The sequence below is a fragment of the Rhinolophus sinicus genome, chromosome X, assembly GCF_036562045.2.
Source record: "Rhinolophus sinicus isolate RSC01 chromosome X, ASM3656204v1, whole genome shotgun sequence".
NCBI lineage: Eukaryota > Metazoa > Chordata > Mammalia > Chiroptera > Rhinolophidae > Rhinolophus > Rhinolophus sinicus.
The window spans coordinates 81,470,337-81,491,331 of record NC_133768.1 but is presented as its reverse complement, the minus strand read 5'-3'; the positions used below and the strand labels follow the sequence as shown (position 1 = coordinate 81,491,331).

At 37.6% G+C, this 20,995-nt stretch overlaps 1 protein-coding gene and 1 pseudogene across 3 annotated transcripts in view; both read right to left on the bottom strand.

Annotated features, from left to right (window-relative positions):
• The window catches only part of DOCK11 (dedicator of cytokinesis 11), a 211,793-nt gene that overhangs the window by 68,113 nt on the left and 122,685 nt on the right, over window positions 1-20,995 (bottom strand). For all 3 annotated transcript variants that reach the window (XM_019717035.2, XM_074323193.1, XM_074323192.1), the window contains 5 exons: window positions 19,368-19,546; window positions 11,080-11,196; window positions 8,910-8,985; window positions 8,196-8,308; window positions 5,885-5,996 (listed from right to left, as the gene is read on the bottom strand). In XM_019717035.2, coding sequence (XP_019572594.2) covers window positions 5,885-5,996; window positions 8,196-8,308; window positions 8,910-8,985; window positions 11,080-11,196; window positions 19,368-19,546 — 597 coding nt within the window. The remainder of the gene's footprint in view (window positions 1-5,884; window positions 5,997-8,195; window positions 8,309-8,909; window positions 8,986-11,079; window positions 11,197-19,367; window positions 19,547-20,995) is intronic.
• On the bottom strand, window positions 141-1,986 carry LOC109437657 (SKA complex subunit 1; annotated as a pseudogene).

The following is a 20,995-nucleotide window of genomic DNA, read 5'->3' as shown; positions in this document are numbered from 1 at the left end:
TAAGTAAACTAAATATATTTTTGGAATTTGCTGCGGGCCAATTAAAAATGGATTGCGGGCCACAGTTGGCCCGTGGGCCGCAGTTTGGACACCCCTACTCTATACCCTACTGTTGGCTGGTTCAAAAGCTCCCAAGGGCCTCAGATCATAATGTATCGGGTGAGTCCTCCTCCTTGGATCTCTGACAGCCTCCTGCAGTGTCACAAGATACTCAGTATCACATGAAACCTCTTGTCAACTTTCAAAAGTGTGAACTCCTTTATGTCAGCTTCCACTAAAAATTAATGAGCTTTGGTGTCCTTTGTTTCTTCATCAATAAATCTGTGATAGAGATTTCTGGCCACAGAACTTGTAATAGACTTTTTTGGTTCATGTAGTAGGATCTAATAATTACTAAGTACTGCCTTGTAGATTTCTTTAATAACATCATCAATTTGACAATAGGTTAAGTGAAATTTCATGTATGCAGGAATGCCATTAAACTTATCTGAAGTTATAAAATGCATTTCTTTAATATTTCTTTGTTTTTTAGCAGGCTTCTTTGTGCACACAGGTTCCTCAGCTTTGACTGTGTCTTCAGGGTCAAGAGCTGATACATTAACAAAGTTCTGGTTACTGTTACTTGAGGCAAATGGGGAGAAGTATTTTGAAATGTTCCACATCTTTACAATCTCCAAGACATTCACAGAATTCCAAGAATTATTTGGGAAATCCTTATTTTTAGTAAGGTTCAATTCTATTGCTCACCAGCATGTACAAAGAAATACCTGAGGAGCTCTGGAGTCCTTTATACTTGAGTGAACTGGTAGTTAGTTTGTTTATTTCAGTTACAGGTGAGATTTAGTATTATTTTATATTAGTGTTAGGTGTACAGCATAGTGTTTAGACCTTTATATAATTTATGCAGTGAGTCTCCCTGGATTATTCTAGTACACCCTTCACGGGATACCTAGTTGTTGCAACATTGAATGTATTCCCTATGCTGTACTTTACACCCCCATGACTATTTTGTAACTACCAATTTGTATTTCTTAATTAGTTCACCTTTTTCACCCTGCCCCAACCCCCTTCCCTCTTTGTTAGTTTGTTCTATATACTAAATTTCCAATTCCTAGTTTGTTCTTGATACTGAATTTCCAATTCCAATTTATTTAGAAGTTCATTTACTACAGTGATCTCATCTCCTCTTTTATTCAACATAGTATTCAGGGTAGGTTCCTGACCTTGTGAAGGTCTGGGAGCAAACAGCCCATTCAGAGCTGAGTTGCAAGCCACACAAACCCTGGAAGCCCTCCATGTGAGACGCGACTCCGGGAGCGAGATTCAAATTGCCTGGCAGGACTCACACCGCACAGGCACATTCTTTTTTACCTATTTCTTTATTTCCAACATACCTACCTATGAAGATTAAAGGGGAAAAAAAGGATATTGCGACCACTTAACTTTGTAGGTATCACGTAAGTAGGAAAATTCCCAAATTGCTAGCCTAGTGAGAACCTCCTGAAGATACCAATGGAGGACAAGGCAATGTGGCCCACATGGAGGGGGTCCGTAGGAGGGGTGTGTGTGAGAGTTTCGACTTTACTTCCAATTGTTTTTAAGACTATGAGTATGATGGTTTACAATGATTATAAAATACTGATCATCAAGAATAGAAAACGCTAGAATTGAGTCAAATTAAATTTGTTTAAACAAAAATAAAGCTAGCAGTGACTTCTGGTCTCCCCCCGCCTTCGGGTGCTTTTCTACTTAGAGAGGCCGGGTCTCCCAGAAGTCAGTGGGTTTCCGGCCTCTCGTCAAACGGGAGCTTGAAGGTGCCATCTTCCCTCCCGCACATGGGCTCCTCCTGCCAAAAGGTTGGAGCCTCCTTTCCACCCCAAATCCAGTATCTTCTATCCATTCGTCAGCCATCTGTGAGCCGTCCAACACCAGCCCAGTGCCGTGAGGCAGCTTCACAGAAGTCTGTAAAAGGGCTAAAGGGCACATCCCTGCCGCAGCACAATTCTAGTCAGCAGTTCTTCTGACTTTTTCACGGCAGTGGTGTTGTCAAGCCGCTGGCCTCACTCAACCTTGTCCAAATCTCCAGTGAGACATGATGCACGCAGGGAGCGTTGGTGGAGACAAGGGAGGTGATAAGAAACCTCCAAGAAGAGATAAACTGCAGTTAAGTGCATGTGACACACCCACTAATGATTTTCAAAATGCCTGGCTAACACTAAAGGAGCTCCACGACAAAGAGCTACACCATTTACAGGCAAAATTAACCAGTTTGAGGAAACAGCGATTGGCAGATGGAAGGTGGACAGGCTCCACAGCCAAAATTAAAGAGTTGACTGAGCAACTAAAAGTCCTCAGTGCCACCATTACTGAATTGCAAGATAAGTTACGCTCAAAAACATGTGAGCAGTGTACAGTGAATAAAACATACAGGAGTACACTACAGCAAGAATTTTATGATATTCAACAACAAAATCTTAAGTTAATTGCCGAGCTCACTGCAGAAAGGAATAAATTAAAAGAAGAAAATAAAATGCTTTCTGCAAAACTGAAATTGAATCAGCAACAGTTTCATCATTTTTCTGATAGTGATGATGTCTTCATTCCTTGTTCTCAAAGGACTATGCCAGTTTTTTCAATCATGGAGCCCGAGCAAGGATATCCGGCATATCTGCCTGTGCAATTGACAAAGCAATCAAATACTGAACAGATGAAATCTGGAGGAGAAAAGGAACAGCAAGAAAGTCCAAAGTTTCCAATTCCATTTCACAGTCAGGACCTCTTTGATGTGCCGCAGACCTCTTTTGAGAAGATTTCTCCTAATAGCAGTAAGCCTACCCCAGGAGGCATTTCCGACACAAAGGCATCTGCAAGTTTTCCCTTAATATCTGCACAAAGTCCTCAAAGGGAGCATGAATTTCAAGTTGTATCAAACCTTTCAGAAGACAAGCCTGGCCAGCCAAAAAGGAAACAGACCATCACACAGAAGACCTCCTCACAAAAGTCCGGAAGTCAGAAGGACTTCTCCTGGAGCCTTTCCAGTATTTCTACAGGAAAAAACCCAACTATTCAAGTAGTATCTGAAACTTCAGAGGAAAATATGCCTGATTATACTAGCTCATTTCCCTTTCATACAGAGAGAAAGGAAACACTCTCTTCAAATGTATTTCCTTTTGACTATACTTTAAGTGGGAAAAGAAGATCTTCAATTGGTATTCCTCGTTACAACACTGGGTTGAGAGATGGCAATATCCAGATACCTTCCAATGAACAATCGACTCTGAGGAAGACTACTAATGAATATACAGGTGCAGCAGGGTATGGTACTGATAAGCCTCAAGGTGATCCCCACCAGAGTCCTGTTTTTGGGTGTAGGATAAAGAGAAAAGCCAGGATGCAGTCAGAAAGAAGGAGGAAGTAGCTTTCCCTCACCCTCTTTCTTAAGGAAACTGCTTTTCTTCCACAAGAGGGCAGCCTTCCTGCCAACTGACACTATGTTTTGACACTACGTAACTGATAACCCCTGACTGATTCCATTTCACTGGACATGATAAACAAGATGCTAAGACCTTAAAAAAAAAAAGCTTGGCACGTGTATAAGACTTTGAAACAGTGAACTACTGCCAGTTAATAAAACACAGCTATAAAGAGAAAAGGAAATTCATTCTTCAAAATCCCTCTACTTCCAAATAAAAGTGTAGAGGTCTACCATCTTTTTGCTGAAATTAAGTTGCTACTGTTTTTGAACCAATAAAAAAGAAAGCCAAGATAAGACCTGAAAGGGGTGAACTTGTAAGAGTTCAACATTTAAATGCATATACAGTGACTAAAATAAAATATTTACTGGACAAGACAATTAGAATACATCCATTGACAAGGATCCAGAAGCCGACATTCTTCAGAATAAAATGAATATGACTTTACAGATACCATACAGCATGACTTTATATGTACAAAAGATAAAAAAGAGATGTGACATAGACTGTATACTAGTTATTTAAAATGTGCTTTTAAAAAGCAAAAGCAAAAGAAAGAAAAACCTAATTAACAAAGACCAAATATTTAACAACCAAGGTCAACGTTTAGAAGACAAGGAGGAACTATGAAGATTACAAGAAACAAAGCAGTCATGGTTTTACCCGTGACATTAAAGAAGCAGCCAGAGGTCACTGGTTATCACAGGATATGGTATGTGTGTGTGTGCTTGTGTGTGTGTACACATATATTTACGTGTACTGGAGTGGAAGACAGAACTAGTCAGCAATGCATCTCCCCTTCCTCCTTTCTTCTCTCCCTCCCACCCCAATCTTACTTTCCCTGGCAGCCAGAGGCTTGCCATTGGTTATCACAGTATAAGGAAGGTTGTGTGTGTGTGTGTGTACACACATGTATGCATGTGTACTGGAGTGGAAGACCGGAGAACCTGTCAGCAATGCATCTCCCCTTCCTACTTTCTTCTCTTCCCACACCTCAATCTTACTTTCTCTGAGCTGTGGTAGTATTCAACTATTTTATTTTCATGTGGCTATTGAGGCTTCTTTGTTTTAAACAAATTTATTGAGAAAATGTATGTACCATAAAACTCACCCATTTAAACGGTACAACAGTTTGTAGTATATTCAAAGAGTTGTAAAACCATCACCACAGTTTTAGAGTATCTTCATCACCCTAAGAAGAAACCCCATACCCATTAGCAGTCACTTTCCACTTTCCCCACTTTTCACCTTGTGGGAAGACAAAAACAGTGAGTTGCGGCTATAGTTGCTAACTAATCCATTATCTCCTGGAACAAAATACCACTGAGCTGAAAATAATCTCCCCTTTACTCATTTCTTTCCCAAAACTTGGAGGCCCATCACATAGCCTTAGTATACTCTTTGACTTTTGCTCTAAATCATACATTCTTAGAACTTAAAGATTATACTTATTTTGTTACTGTTTATTAATGTGCTTTAGAATTTATTCCTATCTAGCTATTGATTTGTCTTAATGTCTCTCTAGCTAGCAACTTGTTTTTATATCTTGCATTATTACAAAAAAGATTTAAAGTAATATTCACTAAAAATAGAAAATAAGTAAAAGATAACGATCAGAACCCAGGTGCTTTTATGTTCTTCATTCCTGCATATATATATATATATATTTTTTTTTTTTGAGTGAAAATATTCAGAAAAGGAGGAAAAGGGAGGGAATTGTGTAAGTAAATGTGGTATTTGGGAATAAGATAACTTTCTGATTTTACTTCCAGAGGACATGTAGTTTATGAAATCCTTTGGTTTTATTCTATCATATACTGTGAAGAGGAACTGGTAATACTAGTACGGTTATATTCTATCATATAATGTAAAGAGGGACTGGTAATACTACTAGTAAATATAATCACATACCAAGGGAAAAGAGCTTGAAGAAGAACCTGACGCCATACAGTGGTACAGCGAAGATAACAACGACATTCCTTACCCTCAAAGAACTCTTCCTGTCTTTTTGTTTGCTTCTGTTTTTCCAAATCCTGGGTTAAATAAAAGCTAAAGTATTAAATATTACTTCTGGTTATTGTTATTTCTTTCTGTTTACATTGGTCATTTAATGCATTATATGCTCTGCTCGAAAAAATGTTTAGCACTTCTAAAACTATTGGCTCATTTTGGGAATTAACTTTTAAATTTTTTAAAAAAGGTTATTTCAAAAAATCAAACCTATATGACCAAAATGAACCCATTTTAAGTTAAAATACAGGAACATTTTTAAGGTCAGATTCTTCAAAGATCTATTTCTAATGAGTATGTGTTCTATATACAGACGATGGTGAAATATTTATTGCATGAACATATGAGCCTGTGAGGGTGGATATCTAGTAGAGTCCAGGCTTAATGTGCTGGTAACTCACCTTCAGAAATCATTTTTACTATATACAGGTAGCACATCAAGAGGCTTCTGATTTCATACTGATCCAATCGGTTATACTGGGATATACTGCTCCTTGTAGAACTCTGTCGGGTCTGTAATATAAATACAGAAGTTTTGTAAACAATATTATCACTGTAGTTTCCCATAGCCTTTAACTCAATAACTATTTTTATGATTAGTCCTGTTTGGGAAAATTCTAAGCATAAATCCAAACTTTATATTACACTTCTAAGGCAATTTGTTGCTACGGAACCTAGTAATATTACTGGAAATTACCTTGGGTCTTCATCAAGATATAGCCATGAATACTGTGTTTCATTCCCATACGTCCTGTATTTTTGTAGTAAAAATTTTAACTAACATATGACTATTCCAGGGAAAAAATGTTTGAGGAGGAACTTAACTAAATTACGTGGAAGCATAAGAAACATTTTAAACTCTTTAATTTGAATCTTTCCTTGGAGTTTATTAAAATCCAAACTCCAAATAACAGGTCAGAAAATCTATCCTTAAAAAGGCTAAGGAAGGAGGGGGGCGTGGTAGAGGAGGGTAAAGAGAATCAAATATACAGTGATGGAAACAGAACTAACTCTGGGTGGTGAACACACAATGTGATATATAGATGATGTAACACAGAATTGTGCACCTGAAATCTATGTAACTTTACTAACAATTGTCACCCCAATAATCTTTAATAAAAAAAAAGGCTAAGGCTATTACAAGATCATTACACTAAGGAGGAACTAGTAACACTTCATGACTAGAGCGTGTACAAGTAGTGATGTTCCTATTATTTGATTATTTTTGTTAATCAGTTGTTAAGCATGACAAGATCTGACCTATTTGGGGATTTATATGAATAGAAGAATAACCTCCTAAAGAATTCACGCTTGTTAAAAACTAGTCCTCTGAGTTGAGCTAAACTGGGCTGGGGATCTACGTTTACTAAAGTAGTATTTACTAAGAAAGAACTTTCACTTGGAGCAAAACATGTAGGTTTTGAATGCCTGCTAGCTGTGTGACTACCGTATTTCCCTGAAAATAAGACCTACCCCGAAAATAAGCCCCAGTTAAGATCGTCAGCCAAACGGACGCATTTAGTACATTATGATGATGTTCCAGAAGAAGATGACATGACTGCATTTGAATAAATGTAGATTGTTGTACATGAAAAAATAAGACATCCCCTGAAAATATGCCCTAATGTGTCTTTTCAAGCAAAAATTAATATAAGACCCGGTCTTATTTCCGGGGAAACAAGGTACTAGCAAGTCATTTAACCTCTGTCCTTTACTTGTGTCACCTATGAATGTCTGTTGTCTTAATTCTAAATGGTGTGAAACAGAAACCTTTGTGAATAAATTACTATTTATCCAAAGGCTCAAGGATGTATAGTCCAGGGGTTCGCAAGGGGTGGTTCCCAACCAGCAGCATCAACATCACCTGGGACCTTAGAAATACAAATTAGCAGGCCTCATTCCAGACTCACTGAATCAGAAACTTGGGGGCCGAGGCCCAGTGTCTATTTTTATTAAGACCCCCAGGTGACTCGGATGCATACTAAGAGTACCATAATATTGGAGGAATAGTGCTGGAATTAGAAAATCTGGGTTCAGGTCTGGCCCCGCCAGAGCTGTGTGATTCTCCTAAGTCACAATCTTAGTTTCATTTGGAAACTGAGAGTTGAAATTTATTATTTTTATGTACCCTTCTAACTAATTTTATATGACTCTATGATTTTACTTGTACGTAGCAGCATGACAAGGCTTTACTGGTCTAAAATGAGGTTTCTCTGACTCAAGGCAGGCCTATCCCACAAACTTTAATGTTAGGCTTGAAAAAATGATGGAAGAGTTGAAGAATATATTCTGATGAAGTGATGCTGAGATCCTCAATTTGAGGACCTAAGTTTCTTTCTCCCAAGTTAATGTCATTACTTTATTACAAAAGAATGAAAGGCTGAATCAGTCCTCCCAGAAAGTTATGTGTTTTAAGTGAAAAGGTACATCAGATATTTAAAACTTTTCCTCTCTAGAATAGGTTGCAGTGCAGTGTGCTAGGGTTAAAGGAGGTATTGAGTTAGAGCTCTTACAGATGAATGTCTTTTGCCCTATAAACAGTTTAAGACATTCAGGTAGCAGTTGCCAGGATAGGAAGCAACTGCTAAAATATCCAAAAATTATGGAATGGTCTTTACAAATCCAGAGCAGAGAGCCTCTTATTTACATGAACAGAAAGAGTGTGGTAGCCTAACACATCCCTAGGGTTATCATATTTACTTAGGTTCTCACATTTTCACCAGTGCTGCCCTGATCTGGAAATCCTGTTGCTCCTTCTGGGATGAGGGAACCTCTTGAATCTTCTCTTTTAATTCCATGATGTCCATTTTGAAAAGACCCATAAGCTGGGGAAAAAAAGCCAAGTCCTTGTTAGCAATAGGAGGAACTGTCAAAAGTATCTTTTAAATAAGTACTGGGTCAACTGAAGTGAAGCTATATTTTAGGGATTAAATCTTGGTCATCTAAAATTGTGAAGTTTATATATTATATCAAAACATGTATAAGAAACCAAATGAAGAGTAAGCATTTTTTTTTTATTTTTTTTATTTTCTTTTTACCTCTTGAAACACTTTGTATGACACTACAAGAAATCTCTGGAAAGTCATCAAATAAAGCCACACAATTTGAGAGGTAACTTTACAGATAAGCAAACTTTGGCCCAGAAAAGGGAGGTGTCTTGTCCAAGACTGGAGACAGATAAAAGGATTACAAGCCAGTGTTTGTCTCATTATCCTCTACAATCTTAGTATACTAAACTACATTTTTAACAAGCTTAGACAAGAAAACCTAAGCAAAGAAATGTGGCTGTAAGTGTGAGTTAGATTTTAATTGGACTTTAGTAGAGATCATGCTATGTAGTTTCTATTATGAAATATTTCAAAAACTACAGAGGAAAGGGTACATTTCTAAACAGCCATGCAACATATCTTCACAGGACTTAATTACCTGTGTCTTTGTCAGTGCTCAGACTCCCTCTATTTGTAGGTGAAGTGAAGCCACATGCAAATTCATCCCTGGATGCCTGTAACACAATGTGATACCTCTGTGATTTAAACGAACTTGTGCACTAGGGTAAGAAATTGGAATTAACAGAATAAGATGTTATTCTGACTTTACACAAAGTTCACTGTGAAAGTCTAAATCAGGTATTAGTACTGGTATTTAGGTGACAAATTGTTAGGCACAGCCGGAGGAATGAATCGCAGGAGACCAAAAATTGGTCAATTAGAATTTATTTGGCATGTTTGAGCTGCGGGAGGTCAGACTAGAAAAGACCATAACCTCCCCGAGCAAAAAGGGATATGGAATTTTATAGGAGGGGGTAAACGAGGTTGTTCCCCCTTCAATGTTTCAGGGGGTTCTCGTTGCATTGTCTCTAGCAACCAAGGGTTTCAGGGCATGACCAAGCCCTCCGGCTCCACACCCTGACCCCCAGGCCTCCTTCCGGATGCCAAGGCTTGCCCAGACCCACTGATCACAAGCCCCTAGGAGACAAAGTACAAAGCAAGACAGGATACGATGGTTTCTACATTCCAGGTGGCTTCTCCAGGCCTAAGGCAAACACAAGCCAGCAGGTACAAAGCAAGACAAGATTGCTTTTAAGATAAGAAGATCCCTGTTCCTGGCCTAAGTATGGCCTAACACAAATCTTTATAAAATAGGTACTAGCAAAGCCTTGTAACCATGACCTCTGGCTAAGACATATAACTCTAGATGGCTGGTGAAAGCTGCAACTGGTGCAGTCTGGTTCAGTTCTCCTGCTTGGAACCAGGGGCAATGCTAGAAGGAGGGGTGTGACCAGAAGCCCTAGGTGAACTTGAGCTGCAAAAGAAAAACCAGAGAAGCAAAATATTTCCAAATATCACTGTCAAATGTCGTGGAACAAGTATATGCATGAGTTACTGTGTGAAGAAAGATCAGCCTGATACCCAAGCAGGTGATATAATCAGGAGCTACAGGCAGTCAAGTCATCAGGGAGGCTTAAAAGTATCTTTCTCAGGAACCTGAGAAAACATAAATCGGGGTAGGCTTGACAAATCGAGATGGGGGGATTTCCAAAGAAAGTTGTAAGGAACACAGTTTAACCTGCCACCCAACGAGGTGACATGGCTATTTAAAGTGTGAAGGTGGTTCTGGGCCATACAGAATGGAGGGGAGGTGGGGCAAATGTTAATAGTCCCACTGGGCAGACTATAAAGTGTACAGTTCTGAGCACCACATTTTAATATGGTGACTGGGAAAATGGAGCCAATCCAGAAGAGTAAAACCAAGAATGGAAAGGGTTTGGAATGACAAATGATGAAGAGGACATGGCTGGTCTGGAGAAAAATTTAGATGGCACATGTGTAAGGGGTATCATGTGGACGTGGGAATAGATTGTTCTGTGTACCCTCTCTAGAAGGCAAAACTAGGACAAGTAGATAGAAAACCTTTTAGGTCTAATGTGAGAAGGAACGTTTTCATTATTACAATGGCAAAAGCTTTTTGTTTTGTTTTGTTTTGTTTTGTTTGTTTGTTTGTTTGTTTTGCCAAATGGGAGACTGATCACCTACAAAGTTCCTCTCAACTCTAAGATTCTAAGCGGAGAAGAAGGCACAGACTGCTTGTGATGTGCTAAAAGCAAGTCATCAAGAAGTCTGAAAGGAGGTTGCCAAGGGAGGGGAGAAGCAGAGGCATACAGTTCAATCCCTGGTGCCTAACATTTTGGAGGTGAAGAATCTGTTGTTCAGTTTCCAAGTTAAATAAATATATGAAGACACAGAACAACAGCAAATCTTAAAACACTGGGTGCAAAGGACTCTGGGTCTTCTCTTGGACTTTGTCATTCAAAGTGTGGTCCTTGGACCAGAAGCAGCTCAGAGCTTGTCAGAAACGCATCATCTTAAGCTCCACCCAGGCCTGCTGAATTAGCATCTTTGTTTTAAAAATTTCCCCAGAGGATTCATATGTACATTAAAGTCTGAGAAGCACTGTTCTAGGAAAAAGTGTAAATGTACTCGTAAAAAGAAAGAAGAAAAAAAAAAAGAGTGAACCATTAAGATTGAGACCATACAGCATATGATCCCAATTTCAAATACATTTGATAAAACGCCCATAGAAATACATGACTACTTACAGAATTAGGTATGGCTGCACAAGAATACAAGTTATCACGTCCTGCTAATCGCTGTATATTTTCCAAAAGCAGTCCAACAAATGGGAGGTACAATTGTGCTATCTTGGCTTGCTGGTTCTGAAAAATAATTATCAAAAGCTTAATAGGTATAAAATATGTATCTATTACAAATCAAGTTGGCTCCATCTATCAGTTTAAAGACTAAAAGCGAGCAAATACCCATAACAAATTAGTGAAACATGAGTCTATTTATACTTATATTCTCAAAACTAATTACCACAGAACGTTCTTGGTATTTGGATTTATATACAATATGGAGTCAAATCCCATCCCTCAAACATAACTACATCAAGGAAAAAGCAAAAGTTTAGTTTTTTAAATAGCAGTAGACCTATAAAGCAGATCACATTAGTCCCATTCTTTAACTCCAGTGAGGGTTAAGTTTCATGACAGTGGGGATAGTGTCTATCTTAGTCACTGCTTCATCCCCAGTGCCACGACACAGAGCAGATGGCCAATATACATTAGCTGAATGAATGGAAGAAGTGAAAAAACAATAAATTACTCTATTCATTCAAAACCATTTTTTGCTTTGATTAAAGCTTCAATTAAAATAATGTGATCTTGGCCCCCTAAATCAATTATAAGACTTGGGAGACTTATAGGGAGATTGATATATTTATAAATATGTAAATAAAGCCAGCCACTAGCAGTCTTAACTAATGTGGTAACATGTAATTTATTTCTTGCGTTTAAGTCAATATCAACATTCATCTAAAAAGGCACATAAAAAACTACACTAAGTGGGAGTATGTTATTATAGTTATAATGTGACAAAAGCAATGCAAATTGCAGAAAGTAATAAATACATCTGAAAGCTAAGGAGTTTAGCAAAATTTGTAAGAAAAAATTGTAATTAAAGAAATATAACTAGATGTAGCTGGTACACATTTTCTATTTATTAAAGACAAGTGGGAATACTAAGAAAAATAATAAGATCCGTCTTCAAGTCAGCTTTCCAAGTGATTAGTATAAACAGCATAATTTTATTTAATTTGAATGTAAAAATAAAGGGATGAATTATTAATTATAAAACAATATGTTACTATATGTTAGAGATGCCCAAACAGCAACTAAAACTGTGGTCTTCACACACAGACCATGTGTAATATATGTAAGGTTTACAATCACACCTAACCTTTTCTCAACAAGAAGCAAAACTTCATATTACATATATTTTTATTAGTTTCAGGTGCACAAGACAAAGTAACACTTGGACGTTTATCATTTATATCCCTCACACTGTGTGAACCCCCCTCCCCCCATTCATAATCCCTCTGATATCGCACAGAGCCATTACATTTCCACTGTCTCTATTCCTAATACTGTACTCTGCTTCTTGTAAGTATATACATACATATATATACATATATATACATACATACATATATATGTATATATACATATAAAATTATATTTGGCATTCATTATTGTTCAGCTTCAGCTTCAGGTGTACACTGCAGTGATCAGGCATCTACATCATCCCTGAGGTGGTCTCCCTAATGAGACATGTATCCATCGGATACCCTACAAAATCTTTACAACATTATTGATTACATTCCCCAAATTAATTTTCAAAACCCCGTGGCCATCTTGTGGTTACTGACTGTTTTCTAATCCCCTCACCTTCCCCTTATCCCCAACCCGCCTCCCATCTAGCAACCCTCAGGTTTTCCTCTATGTCTCCAAACTGTTTCTGATTAGTTCATTCACTTATTCTTTTCTTTAGATTCCACATATAAGTGAGATCATATGGTATTTGTCTTTCTCTGTCTGACTTATTTCACTTAACATAATGTTCTCTAGGTCCATCCATGTTGTTGCAAATGGTAAGATTTCTTTCTTCTTTATGGCTGCGTAATACTCCATTGTATAAATGTACCACAGTTTCTTAATCCAGTCTTCTACCGATGGGCATTTCAGTTGTTTCCATGTCTTGGCTATTGTGTATAGTGCTGCAATAAACATAGGAGTGCATAAATTTTTTTGAAGTAGAGTTTTGGATTTCTCGGATAGATATCTAGGAGTGGAATTGCTGGATCATAAGGTAGTTCGATTTTCAGAATTTTGAGATACCTCCTTACTGTTTTCCATAGTGGCTGCACCAATCTGCAATCCCACCAACAGTGCACAAGCGTTCCCTTTTCTCCACATCCTCGCCAGCACTTGTTGTTTGTTGATTTATTGATGATAGCCATTTTGACTGGGGTGAGGTGGTATCTCATTGTGGTTTTTATTTGCATTTCTCTGATGGTTAGTGAGGTTGAGCATTTCTTCATATGTCTGTTTGCCATCTGTATGTCCTTTTTAGAAAAATGTCTCTTCATGTCCTCTGCCCATTTTTTAATTGGGTTGTTTGTTTTTTTGGAGTTGAGTTGAGTGAGTTTTTTTAATAAATTTGTGATATTAACCCTTATCAGATATATCATTGGCAAATATCTTTTCCCATTCAGTAGGATCCCTTTTTGTTTTATTGATGGTTTCCTTTGCTGTGAAAAAACTTTTTAGTTTGATGTAATCCCACATGTTTATTTTTTCTCTTACTTCCCTCGCGTGAGGGGATATATCAGTAAAAATCTTACTCCGGGTAATGTCTGTGAAGTTTCTTCCTATATTTTCTTCTAGGAATTTTATGGTTTCAGATCTTACATTTAAGTCTTTAAGCCATTTTGAATTTATTTTTGTATATGGTGTAAGGAGGTGGTCCAGCTTCATTTTTTTGCATGTGTCTGTCCAGGTTTCCCAGCACCATTTATTGAATAGACTGTCTTTACCCCACCGTACATTCTTGCTTCCATTGTCATAGATTAAATGGCCATATAGGCATGGATTTATTTCTGGACTCTCTATTCTGTTCCATTGATCTATGTGTCTGTTTTTATGCCAGTACCATGCTGTTTTGATTACTGTAGCCTTGTAGTATAATTTGATGTCAGGTATTGTTATACCTCCCACTTTGTTCTTATTTCTCAAGATTGCTGAGGCTATCCGGGGTCTTTTATGGTCCCATATAAATTTTAGGATTATATGTTCTATTTCTGTGAAAAACATCGTTGGTAGTTTGATAGGAATTGCATTGAATATGTATATTGCCTTAGGCAGTATGGACATTTTAACTATATTAATTCTTCCTATCCATGAACATGGTATGTGTTTCCATCTATTTGTATCTTCTTTCATTTCTTTCTTCAGTGTCTTATAATTTTCTGAGTACAGATCTTTTACTTCTTTGGTTAAATTTATTCCCAGGTATTTTATAGTCTTTGAAGCAATTGTAAATGGGATTGTTTTTTAATTTCTCCTTCTGATGTTTTATTATTGGTATATACAAATGCAACTGATTTCTGAATATTAATTTTGTATCCTGCTACTTTACTAAATTCATCTATCAGCTCTAATAGTTTCTTGGTGGAGTCTTTAGGGTTCTCTATATATAGTATCATGTCATCTGCATATAATGACAATTTTACTTCCTCCTTACCGATTTGGATGCCTTTTATTTCTTTTTCTTGTCTGATTGCTGTGGCTAGAACTTCCAGCACTATGTTGAATAGAAGTGGAGAAAGTGGGCAACCTTGCCTTGTTCCTGATCTTAAGGGAATGGTTTTAGCTTTTCCCCATTGAGTATGATGTTAGCTGTGGGTTTATCATATATGGCCTTTATTATGTTGAGATATGATCCTCTATTCCCACTTTCTTAAGGGTTTTTATCATAAATGGCTGCTGGATTTTATCAAATGCTTTTTCTGCATCTATTGATATGATCATGTGATTTTTATTTTTCATTTTGTTAATGTGGTGTATCACATTAATTGATTTTGGATGTTGAACCACCCTTGCATACCAGGGATGAATCCCACTTGATCATGGTGTATGATCTTTTTAATGTATTGCTGAATTCTGTTCGCTAATATTTTGTTGAGGATTTTTGCATCTATGTTCATTAGAGATATCGGCCTGTAGTTTTCTTTTTTGTGGTGTCTTTGTCTGATTTTGGGATCAGGGTGATAGTGGCTTCATAAAAAGTGTTTGGGAGTCTTCCTCCTTCTGGATTTTTGGAAGAGCTTGAGGAGAATAGGTGATAATTCTTTTTGAACGTTTTGTAAAATTCACCTGTAAAGCCATCTGGTCCAGGGCTTTTGTTTGTTGGGAGATTGTTGATTACTGATTCAATTTCCTGGTGGTAATCAGTCTATTCAGGTTTTCTGTTTCTTCTTGAGTTAGCCTTGGAAGGTTGTATGCCTCTAGAAAATTGTCCATTTCTTCCAGATTGTCAAATTTGTTGGCATATAGTTGCTCATAGTAATTTCTTAAAATTTTTTGTATTTCTGTGTCTGTTGTCACTTCTCTTTCATTTCTGATTTTATTAATTTGGGTCCTCTCTCTTTTTTTAATGAGTCTGGCTAAAGGTTTGTCAATTTTGTTTATCTTCTCTAAGAACCAACTCTTGGATTCATTGATCTTTTGTATTGTTTTTCTGGTTTCTATTTCATTTATTTCTGCTCTGATCTTTATTATCTCCTTCCTTGTACTCCTATTGGGCTTATTTTGCTGTTCCTTTTCCAGATCCCTTAAGTGTGAAGATAAACTGTTGATTAGTGATTGTTTCTTGTTTCTTTAGGTAGGCATGCAATACTATGAATTTTCCTCTTAGGACTGCTTTTGTGGCATCCCATAGATTTTGGTCGTCATGTTTTCATTTTTGTTTGTCTCGAGATGTCTTTTGATTTTTTCCTTGATCTCCTGGTTGACCCATTCATTATTTAGTAACATGTTATTCAGCCTCCATGAATTGGTGTGTCTTCCAATTTTTTTTTCCTGTAGTTCATTTCTAATTTCATAGCACTGTGGTCAGAGAAGACAATTGGTATGATTTCAATTTTCTTAAATTTATCAAGACTTGTTTTGTGGCCTAACATATGGTCTATCTTGGAAAATGTTCCATGGGTGCTTGAGAAGAATGTATTCTGCAGCTTTGGGGTGAAATGCTCTGAAAATATCGATTAAATCCAAGTGGTCCAATGTGTCATTTAAGGCTGTTGTTTCCATATTGATTTTCTGTCTGGAAGACCTGTCCCTTGTTGTCAGAGGTGTGTTGAAGTCCCCTACTATGATAGTGTTACTGTTGATCTCTGTCTTTATGTCAGTCAATATCTGTTTTATATATTTAGGTGCTCCTATGTTGGGTGCATAGATGTTTACTAGGGTTATGTCCTCTTGTTGGATCGATCCCTTTATTATTATATAGTGCCCATCTTTGTCTTTTAATATGTTCTTCATTTTAAAGTCTATTTTGTCAGATATAAGTATTGCAACTCCAGCTTTTTCTCATTTCCATTTGCATGAAATATCTTACTCCAACCCTTCACTTTCAGCCTGTGTGTGTCTTTTGATCTGAGGTGAGTCTCTTGTATACAGCATATACAAGGGTCTTGCTTTCTTATCCACTCAGCCACCCTATGTCTCTTGATTGGAGCATTTAATCCATTTACATTTAAAGTGATTATTGATAGGTACATAGTTATTGCCATTTTTAAATTTGTAGTTAGATTGTTTTCATCTTTCTTCTATTTACAGAAGTCCTTTTAGTATTTCTTGCAATGCTGGCTTGGTGGTAATAAATTCCTTTAGCTTATTCTTTTCTGGGAAGCTCTTTATCTCTCCATCAACTTTAAATGATAGCCTTGCTGGATAAAGCAATCTAGGTTGTAGGCCTTTGTTTTCCATCACTTTGAGTATCTCCTGCCACTCCCTCCTGGCCTTCAATGTTTCTGTAGAAAAGTCATTTGATAGTCTTATGGGAGTTCCCTTGTATGTAACCCTCTGTCTTTCTCTTGCTGCTTTTAGGATTCTCTCTTTGTCTTTAACCTTTGCCATTTTAACTATAATGTGTCTTGGTGTGGACCTGTTTGGGTTTATCCTGGTTGGAACTCTCTGCACTTCCTGGGCTTGTATGTTGGTTTCCTTCATCAGGTTAGGGAAGTTTTCGGACATTATTACTTCAAATATGTTCTCAATCCCTTGCTTCCTCTCTTCACCTTCTGGTATTCCTATGATGCATGTTGTTGTGCTTGATGTTATCCCAGAGGTCTCTTAAACCATCTTCATTGTTTTTATTCTTTTTCTTTCTGTTGTTCTGTTTGGGTGATCTCTGCTAACTTGTCTTCTAAGTCGCTGATTCGATCCTCTGCTTCATCTAACCTGCTGTTAATTCCTTCAAGTGAGTTCTTTATTTCAGTAATTGTGTTCTTTAGTTCTAACTGGTTGTTCATTATGATTTCTACATCCTTCTTTATGTCCTCTCTAAGCTCCTTAAACATTCTTATCATCAGTGTTCTGAACTCTGTCTCTGATAGGTTGGTTACCTCTGTTTCATTTGGTTCCATTTCTGGAGGTTTCTTCTGTTCTTTTATTTGGGACATGTTTCTTTGTTTCCCCATTCTGGCTGACTCTCTGTGTTTGCTTCGATGTATTAGGTAGATCCCCTAGAGTTCTTAGTTCTTGCTGGGTTATCTTATGTAGTATGTGTCCTTTATATTTTACTTGCACTACTTCGTTCTTCTCCCCTGCATGTGCTCCAAAAGTGACTCTTGTGTTGTGTATATTGTCCTGTTAAAGAAGATCTTTAATTGCTTTTCACTTGTGAGTAGGTGGGGTTAACTCCTAGGCTGACTAGTTGTGATACTTGGCTCTGCCCACTGCAGGGTGTTCTGCTGCGTGAGAGTTGACCACTTAGATGTGGTTTAGCCTCTATGTGCCTGTAAAGATTCCCCTCTGGGTGTGTCACTTGTAGGTCAAACCCGGTAGTACTCTGGTTTGGTCTGGAGTTGGCCTCTGGGTATTTTGAATCTTGTGCCTCTTAAGCTGGGCCCTGGTAGGGCAATATCAGAACAAAGCAAATCACCAAGCACAACAACAACAACAAGGAAAAAATCAAATACATTCACATGTAAAACAACCAACAACCCCCACTCAACACAGGCAAAGATATCAAATATATAAAGACAAAACAACACAAAACAAAACAAAAAGCAGCCCCAGTCCTGTCTTAAGCCCACCAAGTAATCTCCAGGTTGTCCTTTGCTGTACCAAAGAATCCTCTGTGTATTGTGCAGGCAGAGACAGTCACCTCGTGCCCAGAGTGATGTTGGGACTGCAGATTTAGATGCTTGGGCTGAAGGGTCTGGATGGTAGTTTCTACAAAATCAGTCCAGTTTCTGCCCTTGCCTGCACATATGTGCACTGAGAGTAGCACCAGCCCTTTGTCCAGTTCTCCTCAGTTCAGGGGCCAGTTTAAGTCTCTGGAAGGGCGGAGATAGGATTGGAAGCGGGGAGGGGGGAGGGGCCCAGATATGGAGTTTGTGTCCTTTGTCCAACCTAGAGCCCAACTGGCGGTCTCAGCTGAGATTATTGCCTCAAATTCTGGATATGCTGCCCCCTCGGCGGGAGAGATCAGCTGTGGGACCCAGGGAAACAGCCCACCTCCTGGCTTTTGTGTTCTCTGTTCCATCCTGGGATCCCCTGCGTCTCTGCAGCTGCGGATGCTGGCCGCATTTCCACCGCTGCAGGTGCGGCCGCATCTCCACTCTGCTCCCTTCCCTCTTGCCCTGCTCGCCCAATTTCCCATCTTCAAGTAATCCTTGCACGAGTCTCTTAGCTGTTCTGCGTGATGAGCAGAGAGTCCTTTGATGGGTTATAGATGTCCCGTTTGTGATAAGATCCGGAGGAGAACTCAAAAAGTGCACCCTGCTGCCGCCATTCCTATGACGTCACTCCTCATATTACATGTTTTTATATTTGACATATTAACATGTCTTTTTATTAATCACTTAATAGAATTTGTTTAGGGATATATACATATTTAAGGATATATATTAAGGTATATGTTTGAAAGAGTACACATGGCTACAGCTGTATGTGATTTTTAAAAATTTTAATCTGTTCATGTAACAAATCATGAAGCAGTTATGTTGTTCTTTATTTTTGTTTCTTTCTTTTTATCTTGTTTTTTTCCGCTTGTTGTTCTTTAAACGTGATCTGAGAAACCAGTGTTTTTCTTTAACAGTTAACTTAACAGTATTTTTGAAACCTAATTATTTGAAACAAAAAAACCTTATTTGCAAAAATTAGTTTTCAATGCTCATATTATATGCCTTACTGAAATCTCCATCTTTAATGTAAAATCTTAGTTACTAATGTGACATTGATGATTATATGGACATCCTTACCTTGTGCTGATATCTAGTGTCAAACGCATGTTTTATCAAAAGATTCTTTATGACAGAGATAGCTGTATATCTGATTTCATAATTGTCTTGAAGAGCAATGGAGGTTTCCCTCAGAAGTAGACCAACCAGGAAATGATGCTTGCAATACTCATCTGATAAACTGTATTCAAGATTTGAATCTGTAGTACAATGAAATTTAAAACCCATTAATAAAAATATTCAAAATTTACTTTAACATTAAATACTGTATTTATTATTTGGTAATATATAATCATGCTAGCAAGAGGTATACTTTTATTATTAATGAACGAGAACAATTTTTTATCATACAGAATGAGCATGCAAAATTTCACAAGACAGAAGCACTCATAATTAGGGCTAGATCATAGCCTTAATGATTATTTCAGTGGGTAGGATATTCCCTAGATTTTTTATTCCTAGATTCTTTTTTAACTCTTGGAAATATTAGGATAGAACCTAGAATGAAAGAATACTAAATTTAGCAATGTGTCAACACATTTCTTTATCATCTGAAGAGATTTAGTTATAACTACAAATTGGAGTAATTCTATATAACAATACTTGATTCACTTTTCTAATTATCCTGTAAAGTAGGGGAGAAACTAGACAACTGAATTATTCTAGCAGTACTAACTATTGACTGTTCTAGTAAACGTTACATATTGGCCTGAACAAAATGGGATATGAGAACAGTAGGAAAAACAGCCTCACCTCACTCCAATTATTACACAAACACAAATCTCTTATTTCATAAAATCACCACTTCAAACTATGTTTTTCACTCCCTTTTAGATCCTCCGTCCATTTTAATTCCCAGCTGCTAACATCCTAGTTGGGACCTCCCTTATAACTAACTACTCAGCAGGGATTGCAAACAAGTTCAGTAACTTCTACTGTAAACTTCTACTGTATTTCCTCTTGTCTACCCTTTAATTTAGTTCGATCATAAAGCCAAAGGATATGTTTTCTATTTCCTTTTTGGCCTCTATAGCACTTAAGATAATGCTACGTATTCAGTTAGGATTTCATAAATGTTGTGAGTAGTCAGATATAATCCTAAATCCTGATGATCTGTCCACAGCTTCTTTTCCCTGACTTCCTCATAGCTATCAATAAATACGGGGGAAGTATTTGATCTGTATGTTCAGAATCTAATAAGGGATGGTTGAATAAGGGTGCTTGAGTTTTTAAAGATTTTTCCTCCATTTTCACTGGCTGTAATTCAATCACTAAAACCACTGCTCAGCAGCTACTCTCCCAGAGACCAGGGCAGGTGCTTTTCTTCCTGTCATTGGTCATGTTCTTTTGTGAATCCCAGTCACTGTCTATGGACAGGAGCCAGTACTGACTAATCCAGGTGGCCTTAACTGGGGAGATTTTGCAATGGTAGTCAAGTTTTTTACTTTAGTGATTTAAATAAATCCAAGCAGATGGTTTCACCCACACCTTCAAAACTGTGGCCAAGCAGTCATGACAGAGATAGAGAGAAGTGAGACAAGCATGGGAGAGGATACACACTTAAAGAACAGCTACTCTCCAGCCCCATGCTGGCTTGAGCTGGAACTTGTTTCCTGAAGACAGTGTTTTAAAGTTGATTCCTCTAGCAA